We start from the raw sequence: 27,358 nt of genomic DNA, 5'->3' as shown, positions 1-27,358 counted from the left end.
GGCACAGTGAATAGAGTCAGGCCCTGGAGTCAGGAGGATCTGAGTTCAAATCTGGCCTCAGACACTTAACACTTACTAGCCATGTGACCTTGGACAAGTCACTTAACCCCAATTGCCCTCCAAAAAGGAAAAAAAATAGGTAAGGGAAAGGGGAATTTAAAAACAGGCAAAACCACAAAAGTATTTACACATGGTTCACCACATATTCTCAGTCCTATGCTATTTCATGAATGAATATCAGCCCTATATGGGCCAGGTCCCATAGAAATTTCAACCAACATTTTATCTTTTGTCGCACCCATTGCATGAATGGCAATTTGGTCTATAGTTCTTCTGCCTCTTGAAAACCAGCCTGCTCTTTTGGTAATTCTCAGTTAACATATTGTTGCAGCCTAGCTCACAGAACCTTAAGCATAACCTTGGTATGTATCCCACACCCTACTCCCCCAACCCCTTTGTACAATTGACCCGTTCCTCCATTATACCTTATCATACCCGGAATGAGTTCTCCCAATGACCATTTGTACTTTGGGCCCAAGCATCCTTAGAAATATAAATCTGTTTTTACCTAGGCTCTACCTCTTAAAAATTTGCATATCCCCTAGCAGATTATATAACTCCTTGAGAACAAGATAAGTATGTATCATTTTGCATTTTAATGTCTAGACTAGTGACAGGTACATAGCTACTTAATAAGTTTGTTGTGTAGAATAACTTTGTATATTTTATTTTTATAACTTTTTTATTAAATTGCTGGAGAAAATATTTTTTAAAATACATCTCCCTCAGAAATACTTTTGCAAGGAAATAAAAGAATTTTCTTTTATCCATGTAATGCAATCTCTTATTGGTCTACTTAACAGCAGCAGTCATGACCTTGAACATTTGATTAAAGGGATATAAGCTGTGTCTAATTAAGTCTCTTTTTACTGAAAGCAAATGAAAGAGTGCCTATTATTCACATTTCTTGAACCACTCTAAACAAGCCTTACAAGCTTCATTATGAAAACATCATGCTGAACCACAACAGCCTACAAAAGGGAGGAAATTATACTCTGGGTTGAATGATGTCAGGTGTTCATTGTTTAGGTATAAAAAAAATCTGTAAACAATACAAGGGAAATTATGTGATTCAATATAATAAATGTCCCTCTCAATAAATACTTGAGCTATCCCAAACTGTTATTCTCATGATATAGCAGTAAGACAGACTTTCAAAGAAGGAAAATTCTGAGATTAGTATTCCTTTAAAGTTTTTTTTGCTCTGATCAAGTCTTTTAGAGAACTTTTAAAAATCATAATTTAAGGAACACCAATCCAAGTTTTGATTCATTCAAGAAGACCAACAGATCAATATAGATTCCAGAAAGTTCTAAAATGTATGCTTATCATTAGTAGTAACAATAATTCACAATTCTATAATATTCTTTACTGGTCAAAGTGTTTATGTCATAGAAATTCCGGATTTCTATTTCATAGAAATTTAGAGAATGAAGAGACCTTATGACTGTCTAATCCAACCTTCTTGTGTATCGTTAACTAATGCCTTTTGTTTTTGATATCACTTTATTTCCAAATATATTCCATCCCCGTACCTCTACATCAAAAGCCTTACTTAGAACAAACATTAAAAAAAAAAAAACAGGTTAGCAAAAATCAACTTAACGCATCAACAATGTTTGATGTGGCATTTGCCACATTCCACATCCATATCCCCGTTTCCGGTAGAGGAAGTGAGGTATGATTCAGAGATAAGTCAATATTTCTTTAAAGATGATATACCATTTGGCACATATACTTTAAGAGCTGATGCTGTTTAATTGTTTATAGTACCTTTAAATATAATGCAACTTCTTTGTTTATCCCTTGACATTATTTTTATTTTTGTTTCTCTGATAAAATGATTGGAACTTTTATATTTTTGGAATCACCTGTTCCTAATAAATTTTGTTCCAGCCTGTAATTTTCATTCTGCATGTGCCTTTATTTTTAGATGTCTTTCTTGTATGTAGAAAATCCTTGAGTTTTCTTTCCTTGTCCATTTAGCCTTTTGTTTTATTGTGCTGCTTAATCTATTTAAATTTGAGGTCATTATTGTTAGGTTTGTGTTTTTCTCTTCTGTCTTTTTTACTGATTTATCATTCCCTTTCTTTTTTAAGCTGATATTTTCCCCTAATGACTTTCCCTATCTCAAATTCTTTGAATTTACTTAAAATTTTCAACATCTGTTTCATTCACACAGCCATTCACTGATTCATGTGATGATTTAAATGCTCCCTCCCCTTTTCCTGACTAGATAAGTATGTGGCTCAAAATCATCCTTCTCTCAACCTCTTAGCTTATGGAACATTTGTGTGTCCTTTTCTATGTTTTCATTTATTTTGTCCACAAACCAGTTTCTATTTTCATCTGTTCTCTGTTGATTTCTATTCCCTCATTTATGCTATATTCTTATTTGTTATTCCTTTATTCCTTCCTTGTTCCCTCATAAGAAGTAGAGTTTCAGGGGCAACAATTTTCTATTCTCTACTCCACTCCAGTTCTTAGTTATTATGCTTATTCTGTTGTCACTTTCTATTCTATTATGTATTTATTTGTTTTATATATTTATTATCTTACTTTCGTTTACTTTAGTTTTGGTGGAGCCTTGTACCCTAATTCTAAGAAATGTGTAAGATTTGGGTTGCAACTTCAGTTCCTTTGCTTTTTGGAATGTCCTGTTCCATTCTTTCCTGTGATTACTCATGCCTTTGGAATATTCCTGAGTTTATTCAAATTGATGTTCTATTATAGCTAAAGTTCCTTTTTCTGATTGCTTGAAAAAATATTAATTGGTGTTAATATTATGAAAATTGACTGCTACAACTTGGAATTTCAAAGATGGGGGTTTTCTCTAACAGCAGTCAGTTGCTGCTGCTGCTACTCAGCTGTTTGCTGCTGTTTGTCTTTCCTTCTAGAAGAGAACCATGACACCAGGAAGGTGATGCCCTAATGTGTAAATGAATCGGATTTAAGTGAGCAAGGGCTGTGCAAAGTCACCAGCCTCACTTTCACCTCCAGAGTCATCTGGGTCTAGTGGCCAGATAGAGATCAGGACAACTAGAGATGGCTAGCAGTCAGTAATCTGCTATTTATAATTTTTAAAAATTCTGAGCAATTGTATAATTTTATTTGCTATGGTATGAGAGTCATCTTTTTTTAACGGATATTTATACTTCTTATCTCCACACATCCTGTCTTGATGCTTTGCTTTGGCTTATATAAAATTCATGTCCTTTTAAAGTTACTACTGTCTTTTGCTTTTGTTCTGCCAGAATTTATTTCTATATTTTTTCACTCAAAATCTGTTATACTTTCTTTCAGAACTTATACTTCTTTGTGAAGATTTTTCATCCATGTTTTTTTAACTTGTTTGTTTTGGAGGTCTTTCTATCTTTTTTGTTTGTTTGTTTGTTTTTGAGGTCTTTCTATCTTGCCCAGGCTAGAGTTAAGTGACCACTCATGAGCTCAGTTCCACTACTGATTGGCAAAGACATTCTGAATGCTCCATTTCTTACCTAGCCCATGTTACCTCTCTTGAGGTTGCTTGGTAGCTATCATTGTTGGGGGTTCATCATATTGGTGCCAGACATAGTGCAGACACCCAAAAGGTTCTACTCCTATTGCAGCTCAGAACTTCTGACCTCAAGTAATCAGCCAGGCTCAGTCTCCCCAGTAGCAGAGATAGGAATGCCTTATCATACTTGGTGCTTGTTGCTTATCTTCTTTAATTCTTCCTCAAGAGATATGATTTCTAACTTAATTTCCATCCTATTACCTTCTTTTAAGTTTGAATCATCTTTTAATCCATTCTAGAGTTTCTTGCTGTTGTTTCATTAATTTGCAGAATTCTCTTTTTCACAGGGAATTTTTTTTTGTTCTTTTTCTTTCAGGAATATAATACTTGAGCAGTGTCTTTTGGACTTGAATTTTTACCTGTTTTTCCTTTTGCCTTCATTGGATTATCTTGTCTGGATCCTTAGACTTTCTTCCTTTCATCTCAGCTGTCATCTCTCTTTCCTCAACCCCCAAACAAAGATTGTATCTCCTTTCACTCATGGCCAGTCTCTGAAACATAACCCTATAAATTTGTTTGTTCTGCCTACACCCACCATGTGGTGTTGGATAGACAGTCTGTAAGATTTTTACCTTGGATACTGTTTCTGTCTTTTAATCTTATGTATTCAGTTCTATTTACTCTCTATGTGGATGTATTTCGGGTTTTTTATTTCTTTCTTTAGCTTTTTTTAGTTTGGAGAGGTTGTGGAAAGCAACATCTTTCCAATCACCAGACTCTATCCTCCAATTTTATAGATGAGAAAACTTTTTTATCACTGATGTTAGAAGTACAATGATCCTTATTTTCCACACTGTGGTATTTAACAATTACTGAGTGAAGCACACCGGTCGTCAATGATAATCACCTAGTGTTTTATGCTAAGCTCCTGAGAGGTCAGAGTGGTGGACACATTCAATCCTGCAATCCAACCTACTCCTTCCAGCCCTTCAGAGACATGTGGAAAGGTCAGAAAAACCATGCCAACACCCCAAGGGGACGTGGAAGACAGGAAGTAAAGAACCTGGCGAACACTGGAGGGATTAATCCTGTGCTCACCTCTGGATTTGTCATCTCTGTTGAGGCTTTCTCAAGCGAAACATCCACATTTGCAACTGCCGTCTCATCAGAAAACAGAGATTGTCACCTCCAAACAGCCTCAGTGTGTGCTGACCCATACTACTGAATGCCATTGAAGGAGGAATAATTATGGAACGTTAGTTTTCGAGTTCTTTTGTTTTGTTTTGTTTTAAGGGAAACTGATGAGCTGAAAGATAGTGAATCATGGCAGGGAGCAAAGCCATTTAGAACTCATTGTAATACATTCCTTACATCTGGGAGCTTAGTTATACAGTAGAATAGATGACTTAAAAGCTAATTTTGTATAATCATGATGATGATCAACATAATCATTAGAAAGCATTTTATTCAGAGACTGCTGATGTGTGGGTGGTATACTAGGTGCTTTCCAGAATAAATTAAATAGAGATACAACCCCCACCTTCTGGGTTTATGTTTCCAAGGGTCTTATGTGAGCCCTAAAGGAGATTTAGAATTGCAAGATAGCCTATAGATCATCTAGTCCTTTCTTTTAAAGATAGAGAGAGTGAAGCCCAAAGAAATTAAGTGGCTTGGTCAGACAACAGTAAGTAGTATGGCCAAGACAGAGCCAAGGTCTTTTAACTCCAAATCCAATAAATACTGTTTTGAGTACTGTAGCAGCAAGCACCCCAAGCGTCCTCAGGGTTTGCAGCTACCATAGGTTCTTGGATCTGCTTTGTTAAAGGAAAGCAACTCAAAATGGGTTAACAAGCTTACTTTAATCAGTCAGACATATATCGTTTACCTTGTTCAGGGGAAAATGGTCAGCACCCCAAACTTCAAAATATACAGACAGAATTATCAAGTCAGAGAAACAGATCAAGTAGACAGATTTCCAAACTGTCCAACCATTACATCCATACCAAATCAGCATCTGGGTTTTTCAAAGCCGGGAGACTCTCAACAACAGCTTCCCAGAATTCAGATCAAATCACAGAACACTTCTCAAAGTGAGTCCCAAAACAAAGCTACACATCAGGGCTTATATAGCCTTCTCCTGGCTCAGAGAATGTAACAACCTTATTGACTCACTGGCCAATCAAGAAGTATCTACTGAAAAACAAGCCTCCCTCCCCAGGCTTCAGGTGCACATTAGCCTAGGGGCAGGGAAGATCTTCAAAATTTACATTCTTAATACAAGTACTCTCCTCTGCTTATAAGAGACAACTGTATTATCATACATAGCATTTATGTGGCACTTCCAACTGCTTGTAGTACATGTATTATCTCATTTGAACCTCATAGTAACCCTGTGAAGTAGGTGCTATTATCATCCCCAGTTTTTGTTGTTAGTCAGTTCTTTCGGTCATGGCTGACTATTTGTGACCCCATTTGGGGTTTTCCTGCCAAAGACACTGGAGTGGTTTGCTGTTTACTTCTCTAGTTTATTTTACAGATCAGGAAACTGAGGCAAGCAGGGTTAAGTGGTTTGCTCAGGATCACACAGCTGGTAAGTGTCTGAAGCCAGAATTGAACTCAAGAAAAGGAATCTTCCTGACTTCCTGCCAGGCACTCTATCTACTATGCTACCTGGCTGCCTCTGTCCCTAGTTTACACATGAAAACACTTGGACTGAAAGATAGGTTAAGTGAATTACCCAGGGCAGTTCAGCCCCTTTCAGACTTTGTCACATGCTCTATCCACCACATATCACTGTCTATAAGATATAGCTGTATTCTTAGACATTTTTAACAAAACAGATATTTCAATCTGTCATGATTCTGACTCTCAAAAAGAATAAAAATATTCAATGCAACTGTCACTTGCCTTATAGAAGATCAAAAACAGGTCATCAAGCTTCCCATGTATATCACCTAGAAAACAAATTTAAAAGCATTATTTAGTACGTTCTATAGAAAGAATGATACAGCATTCATTGGATCACACAATTTAAGGTATTAACTTATTCAATGCCATTGTCTAATCATCTTCAATTTTTTAGCATTTTTCATAGTCTATGTCTCCATAACCAGTTGCTAGCTTTCTTTTGAGAGTCAGTATGGCATGGTGGGGAGCAGGGGGTGGGGATACAGGGTGGAGGAGGGGGCAGAAAAGACCAGAGAGCTTTCTTCTCTCTCACTCTCACCAACCCTGCCCCATTCCTAACACAGGCACAAGGCACTGATCCATACAGAGCTTTAACTCTTCCTATAGGGTCTCAATGAAAACAAAAGGAGAGAAAGTTCATTAGGCAGTGGCATGAAGGGGAAACTTAAGATAGGAAGACTATTTAGGAGACTAGACCAATAATCCAGGCAAAAAGAGAGGAGGGTTTGAAATGGATCCAAGTGGGAAATGAGGGTGGAAAAGATCGGTCTCAATGTGACAGAAATTTAAGATTAAGGGACCTCACAAAATCATAGAACTCCAGATTTGGAAGGAAAGTCAGGAACCAGCTAGTCTATGCCTAAAAAAAGAATCCCGTTTGTAATATGTCCAGTAGAAGTAAGATATCAAGCCTTCACATTCAGAGAGAAGTGTTTGTATTTTTGTTATCTATGCTCAAAGCACAAGTCCACCTCTCTCCTACAAGAAAACAATAGCTAGCATTGCTTTAAGGTGTGACAAAGGACTCTATAGTTATTATCTTATTTTATCTTCATAACTTTATTATTATAACTTAGTAACCATGATTCATTAAGTACGATTATACCCATTTTGCAGATAAAGAAACTAAGACCTGAGAAAGGTTAAGCAATTTGCCCAACTAGTAAATGTCTATAATGGCAAGCAAAGAAGTAGTTAACACCTTTTTTCAGCTATTTAATTACTTAGCACCTTGTTTCAGTTCAAGTTTCTTTTAAGCCTGCCCATGATTATATCAAGTCTTTTGTTAAGACATAGAACTTGTAAAACCTTGTTGCTAATGCAACAGAAATGGGTGGAACAGGGAGGAGCTTAATGACCATATATAAGGAGAAGCCCGGCTGAGAAAGAACAGAAGTGGGAGGAAGCCAGTACTTTGTCTGTCTGTTTTGATGTTACTTTATCATATTCGTCACTGATAAGAGGACGTGGCTATTGTACAGAAGCCCTGGAACCTTACTGGAAGCCCTGAGAGGGGATTTTCTTATTGTCTGTTTACAGAAGTCCTGGAGGAGGGTTTCAGCCTAGGACTATCGTGACAACTTGTGTGGAGGTCTCAGACCTTGCTGGGGGGTCTGTGTTGAATTCACAGGCAGATAATGAATTGATGATGGTGCTGGCCACGTGGATGAGTGTTATTGGGGCTCTTTTACACTTTGTCTTCCCAGAAACAGGAACTGTGAAGGGGTTGAGGTGGACTGGACACTGTGAGCCTCAATATGGAGTGGGAACCGGACAAGGAATTGGATGAAGAACTGGACAAAGAGATGGACAAGGAACTGATTGCTGCCTGCCCTTTAATACAGGAGACAATTGGGTAGATTCAGGCGGGAGCTGGGACCATGGAATCTGAGAGCCAGCCTTGAGTCAAGATGAAAAGACCTCTCCTTGGGTATTTAATGCCAACTGAGAAGATCATGATTTACTGTGACCTAGGGATGGGAGGACTTTGTGCTCTGTATCCCGTACCTCTTCAGGATGGTTGAATTAAGAATGATTGGAAACTAATCTCCAAATAAGAAGAAAGAAGACTTTTTGACTGAGAGATTAAGACAATGTGACCTAGGGATGGAGAACTTTGACCTTTGTATTTTGTTTCCCTTGCTTGCTCCTTAAGGATGACTGAGTTAAGGACTTACTGAATGATTGTACTTTGTTTAAAACTATGTGGCCACTTTGGTGAAAACTATGTGTCCACTTTAGTGATAACTTGTTATGTCATAACATTGTGAATGCTGTACTTTGATTTCTATCAATGTTTTGTCTTAGTTTATTACTGAATAAATAGAGAGTTCACTATACTATGTAATCAGAACCTTGAAGCTGTTTACAGCAGCAATCCTCTGGAAAGCTGCTTGTGCCTGACTTTACAATCCCTGAGACAGGGTTCATTCTCATGTCTTCTAAACTCCATTTTATCCACTTTGTCCCCTGAACAAATCCACAGTTGCCTCTGAAAAGGGAGGGAATTGAGAAAGTCTCTCTATTCTCCACATTATCAGAGAAAATAAAGCATCTCTATAAAAAAAAACTATGGAAGAGTTTCAATATGAAAACAAAAGAGAAAATGAATGTAAAGAGAGAATGGCATCTAGAAGGGTTAGAAAATGATGCCTGCAGTAGTGATTTTAGTTGAGGCTTCAAAGGAATCTGGGAAGTCAGCTGGCAAAGATGAGGAGGGAGGCCTTTTCAAGCCTGAGGAACAACCAGTGAAAATGCCCAGAACCAAGAGATGGAGTGTCTTGTTTGTGGAATAGTAAAGAGGGCAGCATCACTGGATTGAAGAATACATGGTGATGAATATGGTATAAGAAGACTGGAAAGCTGTGAATGGGAGAAGGGGAGGAGGGATACATGATGAAGACCTCTGAACACCAAATACTTTCTGTTTGACCATGGAAGTGATGGGGAGCCACTGAAATTTGTTGAGCAGCAGGAAAACATGGTCCGATCCGTGCTTTAGGAAAATCACTGTGGATGCCGAATGGGGGCTGGCTTGAAGTGGAGAGACACATCAGGAGGCAGAACCACCAGCAAGTTTATAGCAACAGTACAAGCATGAAGAGGTGACACTGTATCAGAGAGGGAGATGTTGTAAAAGTGAAGCCAACAGACCCTGGCAGCACATTGGATATGGGGAGTGACAGACAGCAAGAAGTCCAAGATGAGGCCCAGGTTTGGAGCCTGAATGCCTGGGAGGATGGTGTTGCCCTCTACCGAACTAGAGCAGCTGGACGGAGAAGTGTTGCAGGGGTCGGGAACCTCAAGTGCACCCCTTTGACAGAATCCAAACTTCACAGAACACATCCTTTTATTAAGGGGATTTGTTTTGTGAAGTTTAAAGGGCCTAGAGGGTCACATGTGGCCTTGAGACTGCAGGTTCCTCACCCCTGGACTAAAGCAAAAATTAGTGAGTTTGGTTTTGGAGATGTTGAGCTTAAGATATCTACATGAGTGAAATGGGTGAAAGTATTCTCATAAAATGGGAACAGCAGTCACCAAAATTGAGCTAGGTCCTAACCCCCTCTAGGACTGAGTTTCATTTTCCTGTAAATCACCTGATTTGGGGGAAATCAGGCACTTACACCACCACCCCCACATGCTCTTTTAACCACCTGCCTTTGCTCAAGAAGGAAAATAGCTGAAATCAGTGTTTGCATTGGGTACTTGGAATGTGAAGCCATATATCCCACCAATGGGAACAGAGGTCCAGATACTGGGGAGGGGTTTTGTGGGTTTTCTTAGAATTGTTTGTATAGGGGTATATAACTGTCTGCTTGATGTCTGTGCAGTGCCTCCCTATACCAGCTTGCTCTGGGGTAGGTGATGCCCAACTCTTGCAAGACTTGACTAGGGAAATAAAGAGCTTCTGTTTTTCCCTTGAGAAAGCTCTGGGTTTTTTTTTCCTTTGGGGAGGGGTCTTGTATTCCATGCATACACTACATCCATTTTGAGATGTCTAAAAAGGCAATTGGAGATGCAAGACTAGAAATCAGGAGAACTGGATTCTAATCCTATCTCTGTCACCAACTAGCTATAAAGACCTTAATTTTCTCACCTCTAAAATGAAAAGAATGGGGCAGATAAGAAGCTGTTATGGTAATGGGAAACTGAAGATCTTCCCTGCCCCTTGGCCCTTTTATAGGCTTAAGTGACCCTGAGAACCTTCCCTGATTTGAAAATATACTCTGCCCTCTAACAGGCTGAATGTGGTCACATGGAGCCCGTGATGGGAGGCCTGTTTTTCAGGAATGCCCACACCTTGTTACTTTATGATTGGGCAGTGGGTCAAGAGGGCCATGACATTCTCTGAGGCAGGAGAAGGCTCTATATACCCTGCTGTGAGGTTTTGCTTTGGGGCTCACTTTGAGAAGAGTTGTGTGATTTGACCATATGAGACTCTGGGCAGCCATTGAGCCCTCCAGCTCTGAAAACCCAGATGTTGGTGCTTCCCTCTCTGGTAACTAACTAGGTATGGATGTAATGGTCAGACAGCTGGAAGCCCTGTCTGCTTAATTGTGTTATTTTTTGTTATAACTTCTGTTTGTATTCTCTGAAGTTCAGGGTGCTGACTTTCCCCCCTGAAGTAGGTAAATTATATGTGTTTGATTGATTAAAGTAAGATTGTTAACCCATTCTGAGTTGCTTTCCTTTAGAAAAGCAGATCTAGGAACCTGTGCTAGTAGCCATCCTGGGTATGCTAGGGTACTTGCTGCTTGTAATGCCATGCACAGAAGCTTTCCAGAAGAACTGCTGCTGTGAACAGCTTTTTAAGGTTCTGATTACTCAGTATAGTGACCACTCTATTCCATAACAAAAGCAAAACATCCATGGAAAATCAAGGTACAGCATAATTCAAAATACAGCATTCACGATATTACAACTTATCATAGAAAATCACAATATAATATTCACAACATAGTCTCAAAGTAAAATAGTCACTCTTAAGTTAATTCAATCAGTCACTTATCAGTAGCATCAAAGTATGCAGTCAAAGTCTTCCATTCTTGGGGCAAAGTCTGATTAACTCAATCCTCACTAATTGGTAACAATAGTCAAAGTACTCAAAGTACAATCAGTCACTTATTCAGTAAAGTCTTACTAAGTATCATACACAAAACCCTCCACCCCTTAGGTCACTAGTAAACTATAATTACATAATTACTCAGTACCCAAGAAGAGGTCTTTTCTTCATCTTGACTTGGGGCCTGTTCTCAGATTCCCTGGATCCCCTTCCATGGTCCCAGATTCTACCTGGATTCACCAGACTTTCACCTGGGTTCAATGGCAAATGGCTCCCAATTCCTTGGCCAGCTCTCTGGGGAGGTGCTGCTCCACCCTGGCGTTCACAGGGTCTGGTCCATGTCGGCTCCTTCACCATTTCTGCTCCAAGGAATTCAAGGCTCAACCAAGCCACAAACAAAGTCTCAGCATCCTGGTCATGCTTCAGTCACCTGGGCTCCAGGGCTCCTGGCTCCTGGGCTCCTGGCTCTGGGCTCTGGGCTCCTGGGCTCCTGGCTCCGGGTTCTGGGGTCCTGGGCTCCTGGCTCTGGGCTCTGGGCTCCTGGCTCCTGGGCTCTGGGCCTTGGCTCTGGCTTCCTGGGATCCTGTTCAGAAGAAGCTCCACCCCCACCACAAGTTCTCAGGACTCAGTTCTCCATTCTTCTGTAGCTACTCTGCCACCAGATCTCGATCTCAAGGAAATTCTGACTGTGCCTCTCTGGGGCTTTTCTTATATGCACAGTATTACCTACTTCAGTTCCTTCTGCCAACCCCTTCCTGTTAGGTTAGTAACAGGAGACAGGAATTCATACCTTCTGTTCCCCCAATCAGAGGCTTGATCTAAGTGTTAAGTACCTGCTACTTTTACCAACACAAAGGGATCTTCAAATTCAAAAATTACATTACCATTACACTGCTACAAAAGCCATGTAGTACAATGGTCTGAGTCTGAGAAATGAGTCTGAGAAATCCGTATTCAAATAATACCATCACTAACAATCTCATTTGGAAAGTTAAGGGATTGGACTGGATGGCATCTATCCCTGCAGCTAAGTGGCACAAGAGATAGGGTACTAAACTTAGAATCAAGAGAATTTGAGCACTTTACAAATCTGAACATATGAACAATTGTTATTATTGTTGTTGGTACTGTTATTGTTATGTATAGTCCTACATTGAACTCTAACATCTTCCAGCTAATTCACTCCTACCCAGATTGATTCACCCAAGGAGGAAAACAACATAAAAGTAGCTACAGATTCAGCTTAGACAATTAAAAGAAACCTTCTGATCTGTTTCCTTGGTCCTTGACTCAAACGAGAATAAAGGAGAGTTTACATTTGCCCTAGTGCATTTGTCACCCTAAGACAAATGAGGATAGCACATGAACTAAATTTCTGCTTTACTGCCATGGAAATACAGCCTGATTAGTTGTACAAGTCAACAGCTCTGGTGATAATGATGAACTATAAGGTAACAATTCAATCAAAGCAGTCAACGAACTTCTCACCCTTGTTCATAGGACACCTGAGCAATGCCCTTCCCATCTCACACATCTCAGACTACAAGTTGTTAAATTAAGTCCAATAACAGATATTATAAATGGAAATGGTCTAATTAGAGCATCAAATCTTATTCCCCCCCACCAGAGTAAGAGAAATGCTTTGTTTTGTTTTGTTTTTTTAAAGAAAGAAAGAAAAAGAGAGAAATAAAGAGAAAAGGAGGAAGGGAGGGAGGGAGAGAGGGACGGAGGAAGGAAGGAAGGAAGGAAGGAAGGAAGGAAGGAGGAAGGGAGGAAAGGAGGGGGGAAGGGAAGGAGGGAGGGAGGGAGAGAGGGAGGGAAGGAAGGAAGGAAGGAAGGAAGGAAGGAAGGAAGGAAGTGTGAGGGATAACTTGCAGTGAAGGTTCCCCATTCTAAACATCCTATATACATTCTTATTATTTCCTTATATTTTGTAACTGAGTTCAGCATCTTTTCCATATATATATATATATATATATATATATATATGTAGGTCATTGAGTATTTCAATGAGTAATGTAAGTCAATGAGTAATATAAGAGCTATCGAGTATTAATACAATTGATTGGATTAACTATTGAAGCCAAATTAGAGGTGTTTTTAGTTTGGGGAAAGGAATGGTAGTGTGAGAGGTAGCAGAGGGTTAAGTTTCTATAGAACTGCAAGAATTGCTGAAACAAGACTACTGATAAAAAGTACCAGTCAGTAGCCTTGGGAAGAAGTTGGGTTCCCAGTTCCCAGAGAACTCCTAGATAATACTAAAAATGAAATAACATAGAATAAAAGGACATGGCAGCAGCAGCAGGTGGATTTGACCAATCAGAAAGCAGACAGCAGCCTTGGGACACTCAGACCCAGATAAGGACACATCTAGGTTGGACTGAAGGGGGTTCAGTATTCTGGAGTTGTTTCTGTGCTTGCTTAGTGCACCTCATGTATTACGTATGTTATCTAACAAAATTAGAGCCTCATTAGTAATAATTAGGTTAATGAATGGAGAGGGCTTTGCGCCAATTGGTTGGCATTAATAAGAAGCCTGTGAGCCTGCCTTACCAACCAATGGTAAGGTGGGACAGTGGAGAAGGTGCGGAATTTCCACGTTAGGGCTTTATAATCTTGCTTTTGCCTTCTGTAGTGCTCTCCTCCCTTCTGACTTTCTTGGGGACACCCTTTCTCCAAAAAGATAGTAATAGTTTTTGCTTCTACTTTGAGAATTCTCTGAGTTATTTTGGGTGAGTGGTCTTCTGACCCATACAGAAGGAAGGGAGGGAGGAAAGGAAGGAAGGAAGGAAGGAAGGAAGGAAGGAAGGAAGGAAGGAAGGAAGGAAGGAAGGAAGGAAGGAAGGAAGGAAGGAAGGAAGGAAGGAAGGAAGGAAGGAGGGAGGGAGGGAGGGAGGGAGGGAGGGAGGCAGAAAGGAAGAAGAAACCTGTTATCAAGAATAGCCATCATTGTTTTGTGACTTGAAGACCCCACAGTTACTGAGATTGCTATTCCACACAAGTCATTCCATGATGGTTACAAGCATGCTTTGCACCAACTATGTGTACTGTGTCTGGAAACAACAGCCTGCCACACTTACCTACACTGTAGCAGAATCTCCAACCTGATCATTTAGCACCAGAAGGAACAGATTCCTAAAATGTCCCTGCTTTTCCTAAAAGCTAAAGACCAGCTGGAAAAAGCAACAATCAAGGCTGAGAATAGTTTAATGTCTGAAACCATCTTTATGATCCTCCTTCAGCTACATAGCCAATGTAAGAAATCCAGTCAGTTAGTCAATCAACAAACACTTATTAAGCACCAGGATCTGTGTTCATGTCTGGGGTTACAAATATGAAAAAGAAAGACAGTCCATACCCTCAAAACAGCAGGAAAACAATACACAAAAGGAATGTGAAAATAGTGGGGGTAGAGGGGAAAGGAGAATAATGGAGTCCAATCCAAAGGAGGAATTGGGAAATGAAAGCGAGGAAGGAAGAGATGGCTGGTCTGGGAGTCCTCTTTAAGAGGAGGCTTTGGGAGGAGCTCCTAGCTCCACCCGCCAACCCCTTGATCAGAACTCACAAGTTATTGAGTGTAGAAGGTGTAAGTGCCAAGCCTGAAGCAATCTTGAAGGGTGTGAGTTTCCTGGTGATGAGGCTCCTGGGAACACAATAGAGTTCAGTTCCAAAATGGGAATTTGAGTAGGAAATGACAAATACTAGAAAGATGAATTCTGAGGAAAGACAGAGTGGGCTGATGGGGCTAAGAGGAGGGAAAGAAGACAGCATCTAAGTGGTCATATCAGCATATCAGAAAATTGTGTGCCTTGAGAAAATACTAAAACATCCTTTATTTGTCACATGCTTATTTCCTACATACAACAGGGGGAGAAATGGAATTTAGAATTATCCTCATGGATAATTCAGTATTATTAGTTTTACCCCTTTAATAATATTACCCCTTTAATAAACTTTCACCTTTTAAAATTGTACAAAATCAGCAATTCCTATGAGAATGCTCAGAGTTTGACCTTACCACAGACTGTTAATTCCTTGGATTTGGCAGATGTTATGGAAATGATATTTGGCAACTTTTTCAAGACCTTCCTGACTTCTATTAATACCTGTAGCACATACTGGGCATGAAGTATCTGTAAAGAAAAAATCAAAGACATCGTTGGAGTGAAACCTACAGTTATATTATGTAGACAGGGGTCATTCAAGTCTGTTTTTAAGCTTCCTAGTCATCTCTCAAATTATTTTCAGGTAGATAAACCCTTTGTGATTTATCCATAAGAAATTTTATAAAAAGTGGGTTTTAGGTAATGGGAGAATCAAAAAGGAAAGCTGAGTCCTGAGTAGACTGAGGATTGAATGTGAGGGGATGTTATAATTCCAAATAATGATTTTTTTAAATTTTAATTTGTTATTGTACCTTTTAAGTTCCTAAAATTGTATGGGGAAACAATGTTTTTTTGTTGATAGGTGGCCTGGAAGCCAGGAAGGCTCCAAGTTCTGTCTCTGATATATACTTTCAATATAATGCTGGGGGTCCGACATTTAACCCTTTCCTGTTCTAAACAGAGGTGTCCCACAACACCCCTGAGCAAGGACAAAACCAGATTAAAATGACATTGGGAAATATTTAAGAAAATTGAAAAATACAATAAAATAGAAATAAATAAAATAAATACTAAAACATAGAGAATATTACATTATCAAGTCAATATGTAGCCCACAGGAATCTAGTCCAGTTCCGTGGTCTCTGTTTCTCTTTGAGTTTGACATCACTGCTATGATGATGATTAATAATAATTTATATTTCTATAGTACTTACTATATGCTGGGCAAAATGCCAGGTGCTTTACAATTATTATCTTACTCCATCCTCACAACAACTCTGGGAGACAAGTGCTATTATCATCTCCATTTTACAGATATATAAACTGAGTCAGAAATGAAGTGACTTGCTCAGGGTCACAGAGATCGTGTCTCAGGCTAAATCGGAACTCTCTCCTAACACTAGATACAGAGAAAGTGCTCATCTATATCGGTAGAGGGATTTTCCTCTCCTGGGAGTTCCCTATACCAATGAAATCACAGGTCCAATCTCTATCCCTAAGGCAGAGTTGTGTTGAATATCTGCTTGTACCTTGCCTTATTACTGACACTGGGCACCTACGCTGATTTTAAAGGATGGCATGCTATTAAATAAAGCTGACCTGCTGAGAGGCAAAGGAGCTGCATTCTCAAGTATGTGAACAAAACAAAACAAAAACCCTGCCCTCAGATGCACATTGAACCTTGAGATGCCTCTGTGCTTGAAATGGCTGATTTGAGGTACACTTGGAGTCAATCAGACAGTTTCCCAGGAGAGTTATGCAGCATAACTCTACTTCTATCTTGAAGCAAACAAAATATAGAAACATAAATAGAAACAGGTGGCTAAAAGGACAGAGAGTTGGACCCTAGAGCCGGGAAGCTCAACTAGGGCTTGGCTCCAGCCTCTGATACAAAATGTGCATTGTGTAATTCGTGGCAAGTTGTTTCACTTCTGACTGCTTCAGAAAACTCTCCAAGGCTTCAGGTTGCTGAGGTGTCCACTTGCATCGGAATAGGAGGTTTTCCTCACCTGGGAGTTCCATATGCCAATGGAATTACAGATCCAGGTCCCACCCGATCCCCACATCCCATGTTATCTGTTTTTTTCAGTCATGTCTGATTCTTCGTGACTCTATTTGGGGTTTTCCTTGAAAAATACTGGAGTTAGTTTGCCATTTCCTTCTCCAGCTCCTTTTACAGATTAGGAAATGGAGGTAAACAATTAAGTCACTTGCCCAAGGTCACACAGCTAGTAAGTGTCTGAGGCCAGATTTGAACTCAAGTCTTCCTGACTTCATGCCTGGCACTCTATCCACTGTGCCACCTAGCTGCCCCAGTACACTAGTAAGTTTCCCCTATATCCCTGTTCCCCTTAAGATATTTGGTAAACTTCCTTTGATCCTCAAGACCCAGGGAGGTAGGGGCCATTATTGTCTCCACTTTACAAAAGAGGAAACAGATAAATAAAGGTTAAGTGATTTGTCTGAGGTCACACAGCTAGCAATGACAACACTTCAGTACCATCTACCAACAGTCAGAGACTGCACAGGACATGGTAAAAAGATGTATTCTTCCAGTAAGGTATGGGTCCCTACCAACTCTAGTTAGTATATGATTCCACTTAAATTTCACAAACCAAATCAGCATCCAGTTGAGGACACCCATTGCATATACTGCAGAGCTACATCACCTGTCTCAAGAAGGAAACTTGTGAAACGGCTTAATTCTCTTTGCAACATGATATCATATGTGAAGAACACGATGAAGGCCTTCAATATCTTTGCCTTGACTCCCATGTAAATTAAAGTCTAATACTGGGATGGTCCTGAGACAATAATAAGGGGGTACAAACCAGAGAGGTTGGAAGGAGGAGACATTCGCTTTTTCTTTGGAGGTCTCTGATCAGTAAATATGAAAAAAGGATCGAGTCTTCAACGTGACTGCATTTTAAGATAATGATAATGCTAATAGCTGGCATTTATTAAGCTCCTAGTATATACAATTTAGGCATTGTGCTAAGCACTTTATAAGTATAATTTCTTTTGAGCCTCATAAAGACCCTGGGTAGTAGGTGCCATTATAATCTCCACTTTACAAAAGAAGAAACTGAGGTAAATAGAGGTTTAGTGACTTGCCTGAGGTCACATAGCTAGTAGTAATAATTTTTTAAAATGATAACTAACATCTATAGAGTGCTTACTATTGCCAGGTACTGTGCTAAGCACTTTAATAATTATTATCTTATTTGGACCTCTTGACAACCCTGGAAGGTAGATGTTATTACTAGTCCCCATTTCATAGTTGAGGAAACTGAAGTAAATAGAGTTTAAGTGACTTGCCCAGGGTCACACAGCTAGTAAGTGTCTGAGGCCACATTTGAACTCAGGTCTTCCTGACTCCCGGCCCAGAACTCTACCCATTTAGCTCTTCTTGTTTCAAAAACCATTATAGACATCACTACAGTGTCAAAGTACAGGAACTCAATAGGCACGACAGAATACAAAATACCTTCAAGATAAACTAAAACACCATGACCTGCAATCTTATTTTCATCACATAACTGCACATTCCTTTATTCTCCTGGATACAAGTGCATCCTGCCTATGGGAAATGGATTAATCTCCATCAGTTTAGGCAGAACCAGGAATAATATGGCTAGAACAAACAGGGAGGCATATGGAACTCCCAGGTGAGGAAAACCTCCTGTTCTAATGCAAGTGGACCCTTCAGTGACATTAAGCCTTGGAGAGTTTTCTAAAGCAGTCAGAGGTTGAACAACTTGCCAAGGTATAGGTAAATACAAAATTATGAAAACAGAAAGCAATTGAGAGAGAAGGAGGAACAGAAGGGTTTCAGAAATCAAAGTCAATCCTTAGGAAGAAATGGATGATTAGGGATGATTGGGCCTTCAATGGGATGGTTTGGATATTTTGCCTCAGAAAAAAAAAAAACACTTGGAAGAGTCATGTCTTGTTTTACCTTGGAGTATCTGAAGTCCTGCCATTTAAAAAGGGATTAAACTCCATCAGTTTGGACCAAGAAGGCAGAAGCAGGAATAATGGCTAGAACACACAGGGAGGAAACATAAAGGAAAACTTTCAAATAATTGAGGCTGCCCATCAGTGGAATGGGTTGCCTTCACAACGTACTAAATTTTCTGTTACTGAAAGTCTCCAAATGGAAGCTGGATAACTATTTGTCACAATTGTCATAGAGAGAAGTCATGATTCATAAATGACCTCTGAGGTCCCTTCCAATTCTAAGAGTTCATGTTTCCATGAATACATTAGGGACTGATTCTTTGAAGGTCATTTGATCTTTCTGCCAAAGGTCAGTACCACCCTCATAGGAAGCTGTGTTACATACAGCTACAAGCTGCTATCGTAGAAGGCTTACAAAAGCATACCAAATAAAGAGCAGAACAAGGCCAAACTAGAACAAATATCCTTAGTTAACTTATTGCAACTATTTAAACCAAACAACAAAATAAAAATAAATCAACCATTAAAAGACAAAAATGGAAACAAGCAACTACAAGGCATTCAACTATAACTCCTGGGAAAACACTGAATTGGATCAATTTCAGCCTATAAACTAGGGAAATATGTATTAGGAACATGGTACTATAGATGGAGATCTCACTCCTCTCACTACTCACCTGACTCACTGGGTGACCTTGAGCAAGAACTTTTCAGTACCACGCCCCTCCCCACCCCCTAAACTCAAGCTAAAACTGTTCATTGTGGATTTGCTGATGTATTTCTATGCATAGAGTTCCCTATGCCAACCAAATCACAGGTTGGGACAAAAGAATACCTATTAAAAAGGAAATATTAGTTTGGTTTGCGAGTTAGATTGCAAGGCAGACTAGAAGGTTGATAAGGCTTCCTTAGAAGGTCGATATTTCCAGACAATAATCTATAAAATCTATCTATCCTGGACTCCCTTTATTCTACATGAGAATGAGTCTTCGAAATATGGTGCATTATATAGAAATACCAACAAGGCTGTCACATCTGCCTACCAGTGGGCCAGCAAGTCTCAGAAGCTCAAACTGGTCTTTCATAGAGTTATATGTCTTCAGAGAGCAAGTGTGATACAAGCAGAAAATGAAACTGAAGTCAGGAGATCTGTGTTCGAGTCTTCACTTTCCCAAATACTGACCAGGTAAAACTTTACTTCCGTGAATTTAAAATGTCCGATTGTTTGGAAGAGTGTTTTATAAAATGTGGACTAGAGGTAAGCTATTTCATCATCATCGTCAGCTTAACAAATCTTGGTTTGAGAAAGATGACATTACTAAAGACATTTTCAACACTGTTACAATGCAGGTGACATACATGCGTTTGAATCAGTACAGCTCCCACGTCTCTACTTGCCTGCTTTTCCTTGAAAGCATCGATAAGAAGTACTACATCAGCAAAAGTGAGAGGGAATTTTAGCCGAGGACCATAATAAGTATCTGGTACCTCTATAGCACGTATAACATCCTCTGCCTCTGATTTTCGGCTTCCTTTGTTGCGAAAAAGTGTAGGCAGATTGTCTGTAAAGGGAAAAATAGTTTAGAAGGGAAAAAAAAAACTGTTGAAACACAGCACTGTTCTCATATAGAAATCTTGTGGCGATATTTCTAAATTAACTAAATGACCATTGTCAGATCCAGTCAATAAGTGCTAAGTGCTAGGGACAAAGAATGAAACAATCTCTACTGACAATGACCTTATATTTTAATGAGATGACAAGTATATTTAAATTCTATATAGCATATATATATATAATTAAGAAATACAAAGTAGTTAAATAAATACAAGTTAATTTGGGAGGAAAGGTACTAGCATTTGGGAAGATCAGGAAAGGCTTCACATAGCAGATGGCACCTGAGATACATCTTAAAAAAAGAGAGAATCTGAGGCAGAAGTAAAGGGGGAGTGCATTCCAGACACAAGAAGGGGACAGTGAAAAGGCACAGAGATGGGAGCCATAGTTCTGTGTGTGAGGAATAGGGAGAAAGTCAGTTTGACTTTCTCCTTTGAATTGAAAATCTGCTTTGAATTTATTTGTGAAGAAAACTTTTTAATTTTACATAATCTCAATTTTTCCTTTTATCTTCTCTGATACTCTCTATCTTTGTTTGGTTATGAACTCTTCTATTATCCAAAGATATGAAAAGTTAGTTTATTCTTTGTTCCTCTAATCTGTTTATGGTATAACATTTGATATATACTGTATATATTATCTTGCTGTATGTGTATATATTGCTGTATATGTATCTTTCTGCCAGAATGCTGCCAGGTTTTCCCAGAAATTTATTTTTTTTCCAATAGTGAGTCTTTATCCCATCACTTTGGGAACTTTGGGTTTATCGAACACTAAACTACTATATTTGTTTGCTTCAGTATGTTGAATGTCTATCTGTTATATTGATCAACCTCTTCTTTTTTATAAGTACAAATAATTTTGATTATTGCTGTTGTGGAGCATAGTTTGAACACTGACATGGCTAGGTCCCTTTTTCTTCTACTTTGTTCATTGTTTGCCTTTATATTTTTGACCTTTCTTTTCCTCCTGATGAATTTTGTTATTATTTTCCTAACTCTGTAAAGTATTCCTTTGGTAGTTTGATTGGTATGGCACTGATTAGGTAAATTAATTTAAGTAATATGGTCATATTTATTATATTGGTTCAGTTTATCCATGAACAATTAATATTTCTCCAATTATTGAGGTATGTCTTTACTTTCATAAAATGTTTTGGTTTTGTATTTATATAGTTCCCGTGCATATCTTGGTAGGTAGATTCCCAAGTGTTTTTGTATTCTGTAGTTATTTTAAATGGAACCTTTCTATCACTCCCTGTTGTATTTTATTGGTAATAAACACAAATGCTAGTTCACGTGGTTCACTTTATATTCTACATCTTTGTTAATATTTTTGTTTCAATTAAATTATTAGTTGACTCTCTAAAGTTCTCTAAGTATCATATAATCTGCACAACGTGATTATTTTGTTTCTTTTTGCCTGTGCTTATTCTTTTAATTTTTTCTTATCTTATTGTTAGAGTAAACATTTCTAGAACTATAGCAAATATTAATGGTGGCAATGAACATCTTTTCTCTATTCCTGGTCTTACTGGAAAGAACTCTGAGTTATTTCCATTACATATAATGCTGACTCTGGGTTTTAGAAATATACTACTTATCATTTGAAGGAAATTTTCATTCATTTCTATTTTTTCTAGTGTTTAAGCATAAATGGATTTTGCATTTTGTCAAGAATTTTTTCTGCATATATTAATATAATCATGATTTTGTAGTTGTTATTGATGTGGCCAGTTATGTTCATATCTTTACTTAAATATTTAACTAACTCTGCATTTCTGGCATAAATCTTATCTGGCCATAAGTGTGCAATCTTTGTGATATGTTGCTATAACCTCTTTGCTAATATTTTATTTAAATGTTTTTGCATCGATGTTCATTAGATAGATTGTTCTATACTTTTTTTCCCCTTTGTTTTGGCTCTCTCTGGTCAGGTATGAAGACCATATTTGCTAGACTTCTAGGTCATGTAAGTAACAAAAATAAGGATAGAGATAAAACCATCAGATTTACCAATCAAGAGATTATTGATTTCTTTGAAGACAGTGATGATGAGGTTCAAGTCAGATTGAAAGAAGTGAAGAGAGAAAGTGCAGATAGACAAATTTTTCAAGGAGTTTGGCCGTGGAAGAGAAATCTATAGCTTGAAAGCATAGGGGATGAATGGTAGGAGGAAGTAAGGGATTTCTTTTTTTTTTTCCCTTAGGATAGGAAGATCTGGGCATATCTGTAAGCAGTAGGGAAGGATTTAGGGAGAGATTGAATATTAGAGAGGAAGAGAGAAAAAGAGAGAAGAGGGGAGAAATAATTGTGAGAGTAATCTGCATAAAACAAGAGGAGATGGGATCAAGGGGTTAACCTTGATGAAGAGATCTTGCATCAGAAACTAGGTTAAAGGAGGAGAGAATAGTAAATGACATTGAGGGTTTTGAGATGTAGATAATGGGAGAGGAGGGAGCTCTAAGGAAGTGGCCTCTATTTTCTCAGTAAAGTCAGGGATAAGGTCCTAAGAAGCTGAGGAAAATGAATGGTATGGGAGGCCTAAGGAGAGTTAAAGCTTTGGAATAGTAACTGTGGAGACAATGATAGTCAATTAGAGAAAAAAAAGGCTGCCTTGCTTACAATGAGATATAGCTGATATTAGATAACCTAAACTTATAGCAGAACATACATACAAGTTGTATTATATTAATATATATATTATATATATATTAATAATGCCCCTTTAGTGCATTCAGATCACTTGAGTGGAAAAGAGGTAGATGGTGGGAATAATCCAGGGCTGAGGATTGACAAGATAAAGCAATGATAGGGCAAGGGCAAGAGATTCAAAAGTAGAAGCTGGTGTAATGATGAAGTGGCTAAATACAGGGTCAAGATTGGGAAGATAATGAAAGTGGAGCCAGAGCAGACTGGGGAAGTGTGGGAGATGGAGAGAATAGAGGTCACAGTGAGGATAAGGGAGAGAGTTAGCAGGAATAAGGCACAGAGAATGATGAGGTAATGGTGGGATAAGGGAATATCAGAACTCTTGATCATGGAAATAAAATACTATAGTCGATAGGGGAATTGAGGATCTTCTGAGATGCTAAGGGGGAATGGAGAAGTAGGTCATAGGAGTTGAGACAAGTGAGGAACTGGGAGGGGAGGGGAAGGTGCCTGAGGAAGTATTGACATATGTGTTGAAATCCTTAGAATAAAGACAGAAGTTGGGATAGAAATGAAGATTTAGAGTCTGGTGCTAAACTCCTTGGCAGAGGAGGGATATGGATCTGATATAGAAAATTGTTACCAGGATCTGAAGTGCAAAGAATTAGGCATAGGAGCACAAGATGGAAAAAGAACTGCTATATAGCTCAGCTCCAATATTTTCCAGGCATAATGATAGGTTTTTTAGTGCAGAGCAATCCACACTCCCTTTCTTTACCTTCTCTGTGACTAATGACACACATTTAAAAGATGTTTGACTCAGATGCTAAGTGTAAATTTTGACCTTTGGACAATGTTTTTCCATCAGGGTATTAATTGATCTATAAAAACATAAAATCTAACATATTAACTTCGACCAAGATTCTGGCCTACCCAACCAATCTAATCCACCTAGCTAGTCCAATAATATCCAGTAATAAACAGAAAACAATTTTGAGAAGAAAAAATATTTTAATTAGGCCAGTGTTCTTAATCAAACTTATATATTTTCCATGTAAAGCTAATAAATAACCAAGGGAAAATATAATTTACAATTTCCTAAATACCCTCCCTTCTCTAGATTTTTATGAAAGTCATTATGCACAGTGACTACAGTAACATAAATCAAAGTGAACTGAAAGGATTGCACAGACAAAATACAAGGAACAATATTCACTCTAGATGACTAAGTTTGGAATATATCTCCTTGCTCATTACAGAGAGGTGGTCAGTTACAGGAACAAAACCTTTTATGTTCTATCAATCACGGTGGCTGCACTGGATGGTTTTGCTTGAATATTATTTTATTGTTGGTAGAGGGGTATTATTGGTTAGTGATTAATGCACAAAAATTAAGCACATGAATAAAACATTTAATTTTTAAAAGAGAATAGGGGCGACCAGGTGGCACAGTGAGTAAGAGTGCCGGCCCCAGAGTCGGGGGACCTGGGATAGGTTCTGGGCTCAGATACTTAACACCCACACAAAATAACTGGCCGTGTAACCTTAAGCAAGTTACTTAACCCCGATTGCTTAAAAAAAGAGAATAGAATATAGAGTCTAATTTCATTATAAAAGTTACCAACTCAAAGGGAAAAATTATAATGGCATCAGTGGGAAAACACAGAAATGGTCCCAAATTTAACCAAAACCTTATATGGAAAGCATGGTCTTTAGTCCTTATTTTGATTCTGAAAATGGAAGTATGTGATAAATAATAATGTGAAAAAGAAGAAAATCTTAATTGTTGTGTAATTAACTGTCTAGAAACTCTAAGAAGAAGTCAGATATTGCCTAAATTCTGAGCTATGATAAACGATCTTAAGTTTTTCTCAAAAGATCATTGATATTTTAAGATATGGTTTGGGTGACTGAGAAATTTTCAGATTAATTCTATATGTACTTGACAGTAGGATCTTTTAATCTCAGCTTCCTGATTGGTTATGTATCCCGTTGGAATCAAATGAAATCATATAAACTTTTTTTGCAATCTGGAATATTTTGCCTAAAACTCTCCTGATTGGTAGAAAGAATGATGACAGTAACCCGGAAGAGTTATTATTATAACAGCTTTGGAGAGAAGAATCATTCATTCCTTCTTTGAAAGATTCATATGTGGTTCCAGATTTCTTTTAGAGAAAAAAAAAAGACTTTGGGAATTGACGGGCATGTAGAAGATCTATAAGCCTCTCTCAAAGAAGGAATGAAGAATGTCTCTCCTCTTCAACTCTCTTGCACCAATACTGCCCCTCAAGTTGATGATGTGACCATGCACGACAACTTGAGGGGCAGTGAACCTGCAGTCAGGAAGACCTTGCATTCAAATCCAACCTCACACACTCACTAACTGTATGACCTTGGGCAAGTCACTTAACCTCTGTCTTTCTCAGTTTCCTCATCTGTTAAATGGGGCTAATGACAGCACCCACTTCCTAGGGTTATTGTCCAAATCAAATAAGATAGTATTTCTACCAACTATAATCATCATTGTCATTATTAAAAAGGCACAATAATAACATCTAATATCATAGGGTTGTTATGATAATCAAATGAGATCATATAAACCCATAAACCTTAACATGCTGTATAAATGTTGGCCATATTTATTATTAATAATCCTATAGCCACTTAACCCCAATTGCCCTGCCTTTCCCCCTCCAAAAAACAAGCAAAAAAAAAACAATGGAAAAAAAAACCCTATAGGAAAAAGAGGACAAAAATGTGAACAACCATGTTTAATAACATTCACCTGAAAAAGATCATTTCTCCATATCCTGTTGTGTGCACTATTTCAAAATATTGTGACCTCTGGATTGTAACTGTTTGTTGGTTAGCTGCTTATGGCCCTGACATTTTATGACATGGTAGCTGCTGCCTTATTTACCAGTCAATGACTTGCTGCCCATCAATGTCATCAACACCATCAACAGTTGGTCCTCAAAAAGTCACTTCACAACATTATTGTCTGTAGGAGGTCATGCAGTACAGGAGAGGCAGGATGGTAGGGAAAGAGCATTAAGCTTGGAGTCAGGGGAGATTTTTATTTGTATTCTGGCTCTGGCATCACGAGCTGTGTGGGCTGGCATGTTAGAAAGTTCTGCAAGCCCAGAGCAGCAGCTGGAGCTCTGTGCTCACCCTAGGCAGCTAAGTGATGTGGTAGAAAGAGAACTGGATCTAGAGTCAAAAGGCCTGAGTTCAAGTCCCATCACAGACATTTGTTGTGTGATCCTGTACTGTCTTGGCATTTTCATCACTAAAACAGTAGCACCTACCTCCCAGGACTGTTGTGAGGATCAAATGAGATAACATTTGTAAAGCGCTCTGCAAACCTCAAAGTGCTATATGAATGCTAGTAGTAGTAGCAGCAGCAGCAGCAGATAAAAGCTAAGGGTTGAGAAATACTTCTAACTCTTCATTATAGCCTCTTGGTTATTCTCTCTAGTACTTTATTTCACCTCACCAGACAATTTATCTTTCAAAGTCATTTCTCAATTTTATTTTCAACTTATCTTCCTACCTGAACTTTTCTTGTCAGTCTTTACATAGTTTTCCAGCATGAAGGAGAAAAAGTTGGCTAGCTAAAAAAAAGAGAGAAAGAAAAAGAAAAATGTCAATCAAGTCACAAAATACTAAGACAACAAATATCTTCATTTGAGTTTTTCTATCTGTTTTTTCTTTGAGGGCAACAGAGGTATAGAAGCAGGAATAGAAACAGTTTATTCCATGCCAGCCTTCTTTAAAGACACAGAAATTTCAGCATTCTAAGTTAGCTGCTACTAAGATTGCAATTTCAAAAATGTATTATGCTAAGTGCTAGGGTGAATACAAAGTTCAGAAAGAACACAGTTCCTATCCTCAAGAAGCTTACAATCCATCAGAATCATATTAAAACAACCAAATACAACCTGCCCCCATTACATCTACCATTAAAAAAGGATAATATAACCCTATGGCAGTCCAGAAGGATTTTGTTGTTGTTAGTTAGTTGTTTTCAGTCATGCCTGAATCTTTGTGATCCTTTTGGGGGTTTTCTTGGCAAAGATACTGAAGTGTTTTGCCATTTCCTTCTCCAACTCATGTCATAGATGAGGAAACTGAGGCAAACAGTGTTGAGTGACTTGCCCAGGGTCACATAGCTAGAAAATGTCTAGAAAGTTTACTAAGAGGTTCAGTAAGTGAAAA

General features: G+C 38.5%; 1 protein-coding gene across 3 annotated transcripts in view; it reads right to left on the bottom strand.

Moving 5' to 3' along the window:
* PPEF1 (protein phosphatase with EF-hand domain 1) overlaps positions 1-27,358 on the bottom strand; it is a 171,365-nt gene that overhangs the window by 96,038 nt on the left and 47,969 nt on the right. For all 3 annotated transcript variants that reach the window (XM_069100717.1, XM_069100716.1, XM_069100718.1), the window contains 4 exons: positions 26,694-26,754; positions 20,270-20,433; positions 15,325-15,439; positions 6,464-6,510 (listed from right to left, as the gene is read on the bottom strand). In XM_069100717.1, the coding sequence (XP_068956818.1) occupies positions 6,464-6,510; positions 15,325-15,439; positions 20,270-20,433; positions 26,694-26,754 (387 nt within the window). The remainder of the gene's footprint in view (positions 1-6,463; positions 6,511-15,324; positions 15,440-20,269; positions 20,434-26,693; positions 26,755-27,358) is intronic.

Source organism: Petaurus breviceps, unplaced genomic scaffold, assembly GCF_028583685.1.
Source record: "Petaurus breviceps papuanus isolate PSGF00001 unplaced genomic scaffold, PetGlider_PUasm1.0 419, whole genome shotgun sequence".
NCBI lineage: Eukaryota > Metazoa > Chordata > Mammalia > Diprotodontia > Petauridae > Petaurus > Petaurus breviceps.
This window is presented reverse-complemented; position numbering and strand designations above follow the sequence as displayed.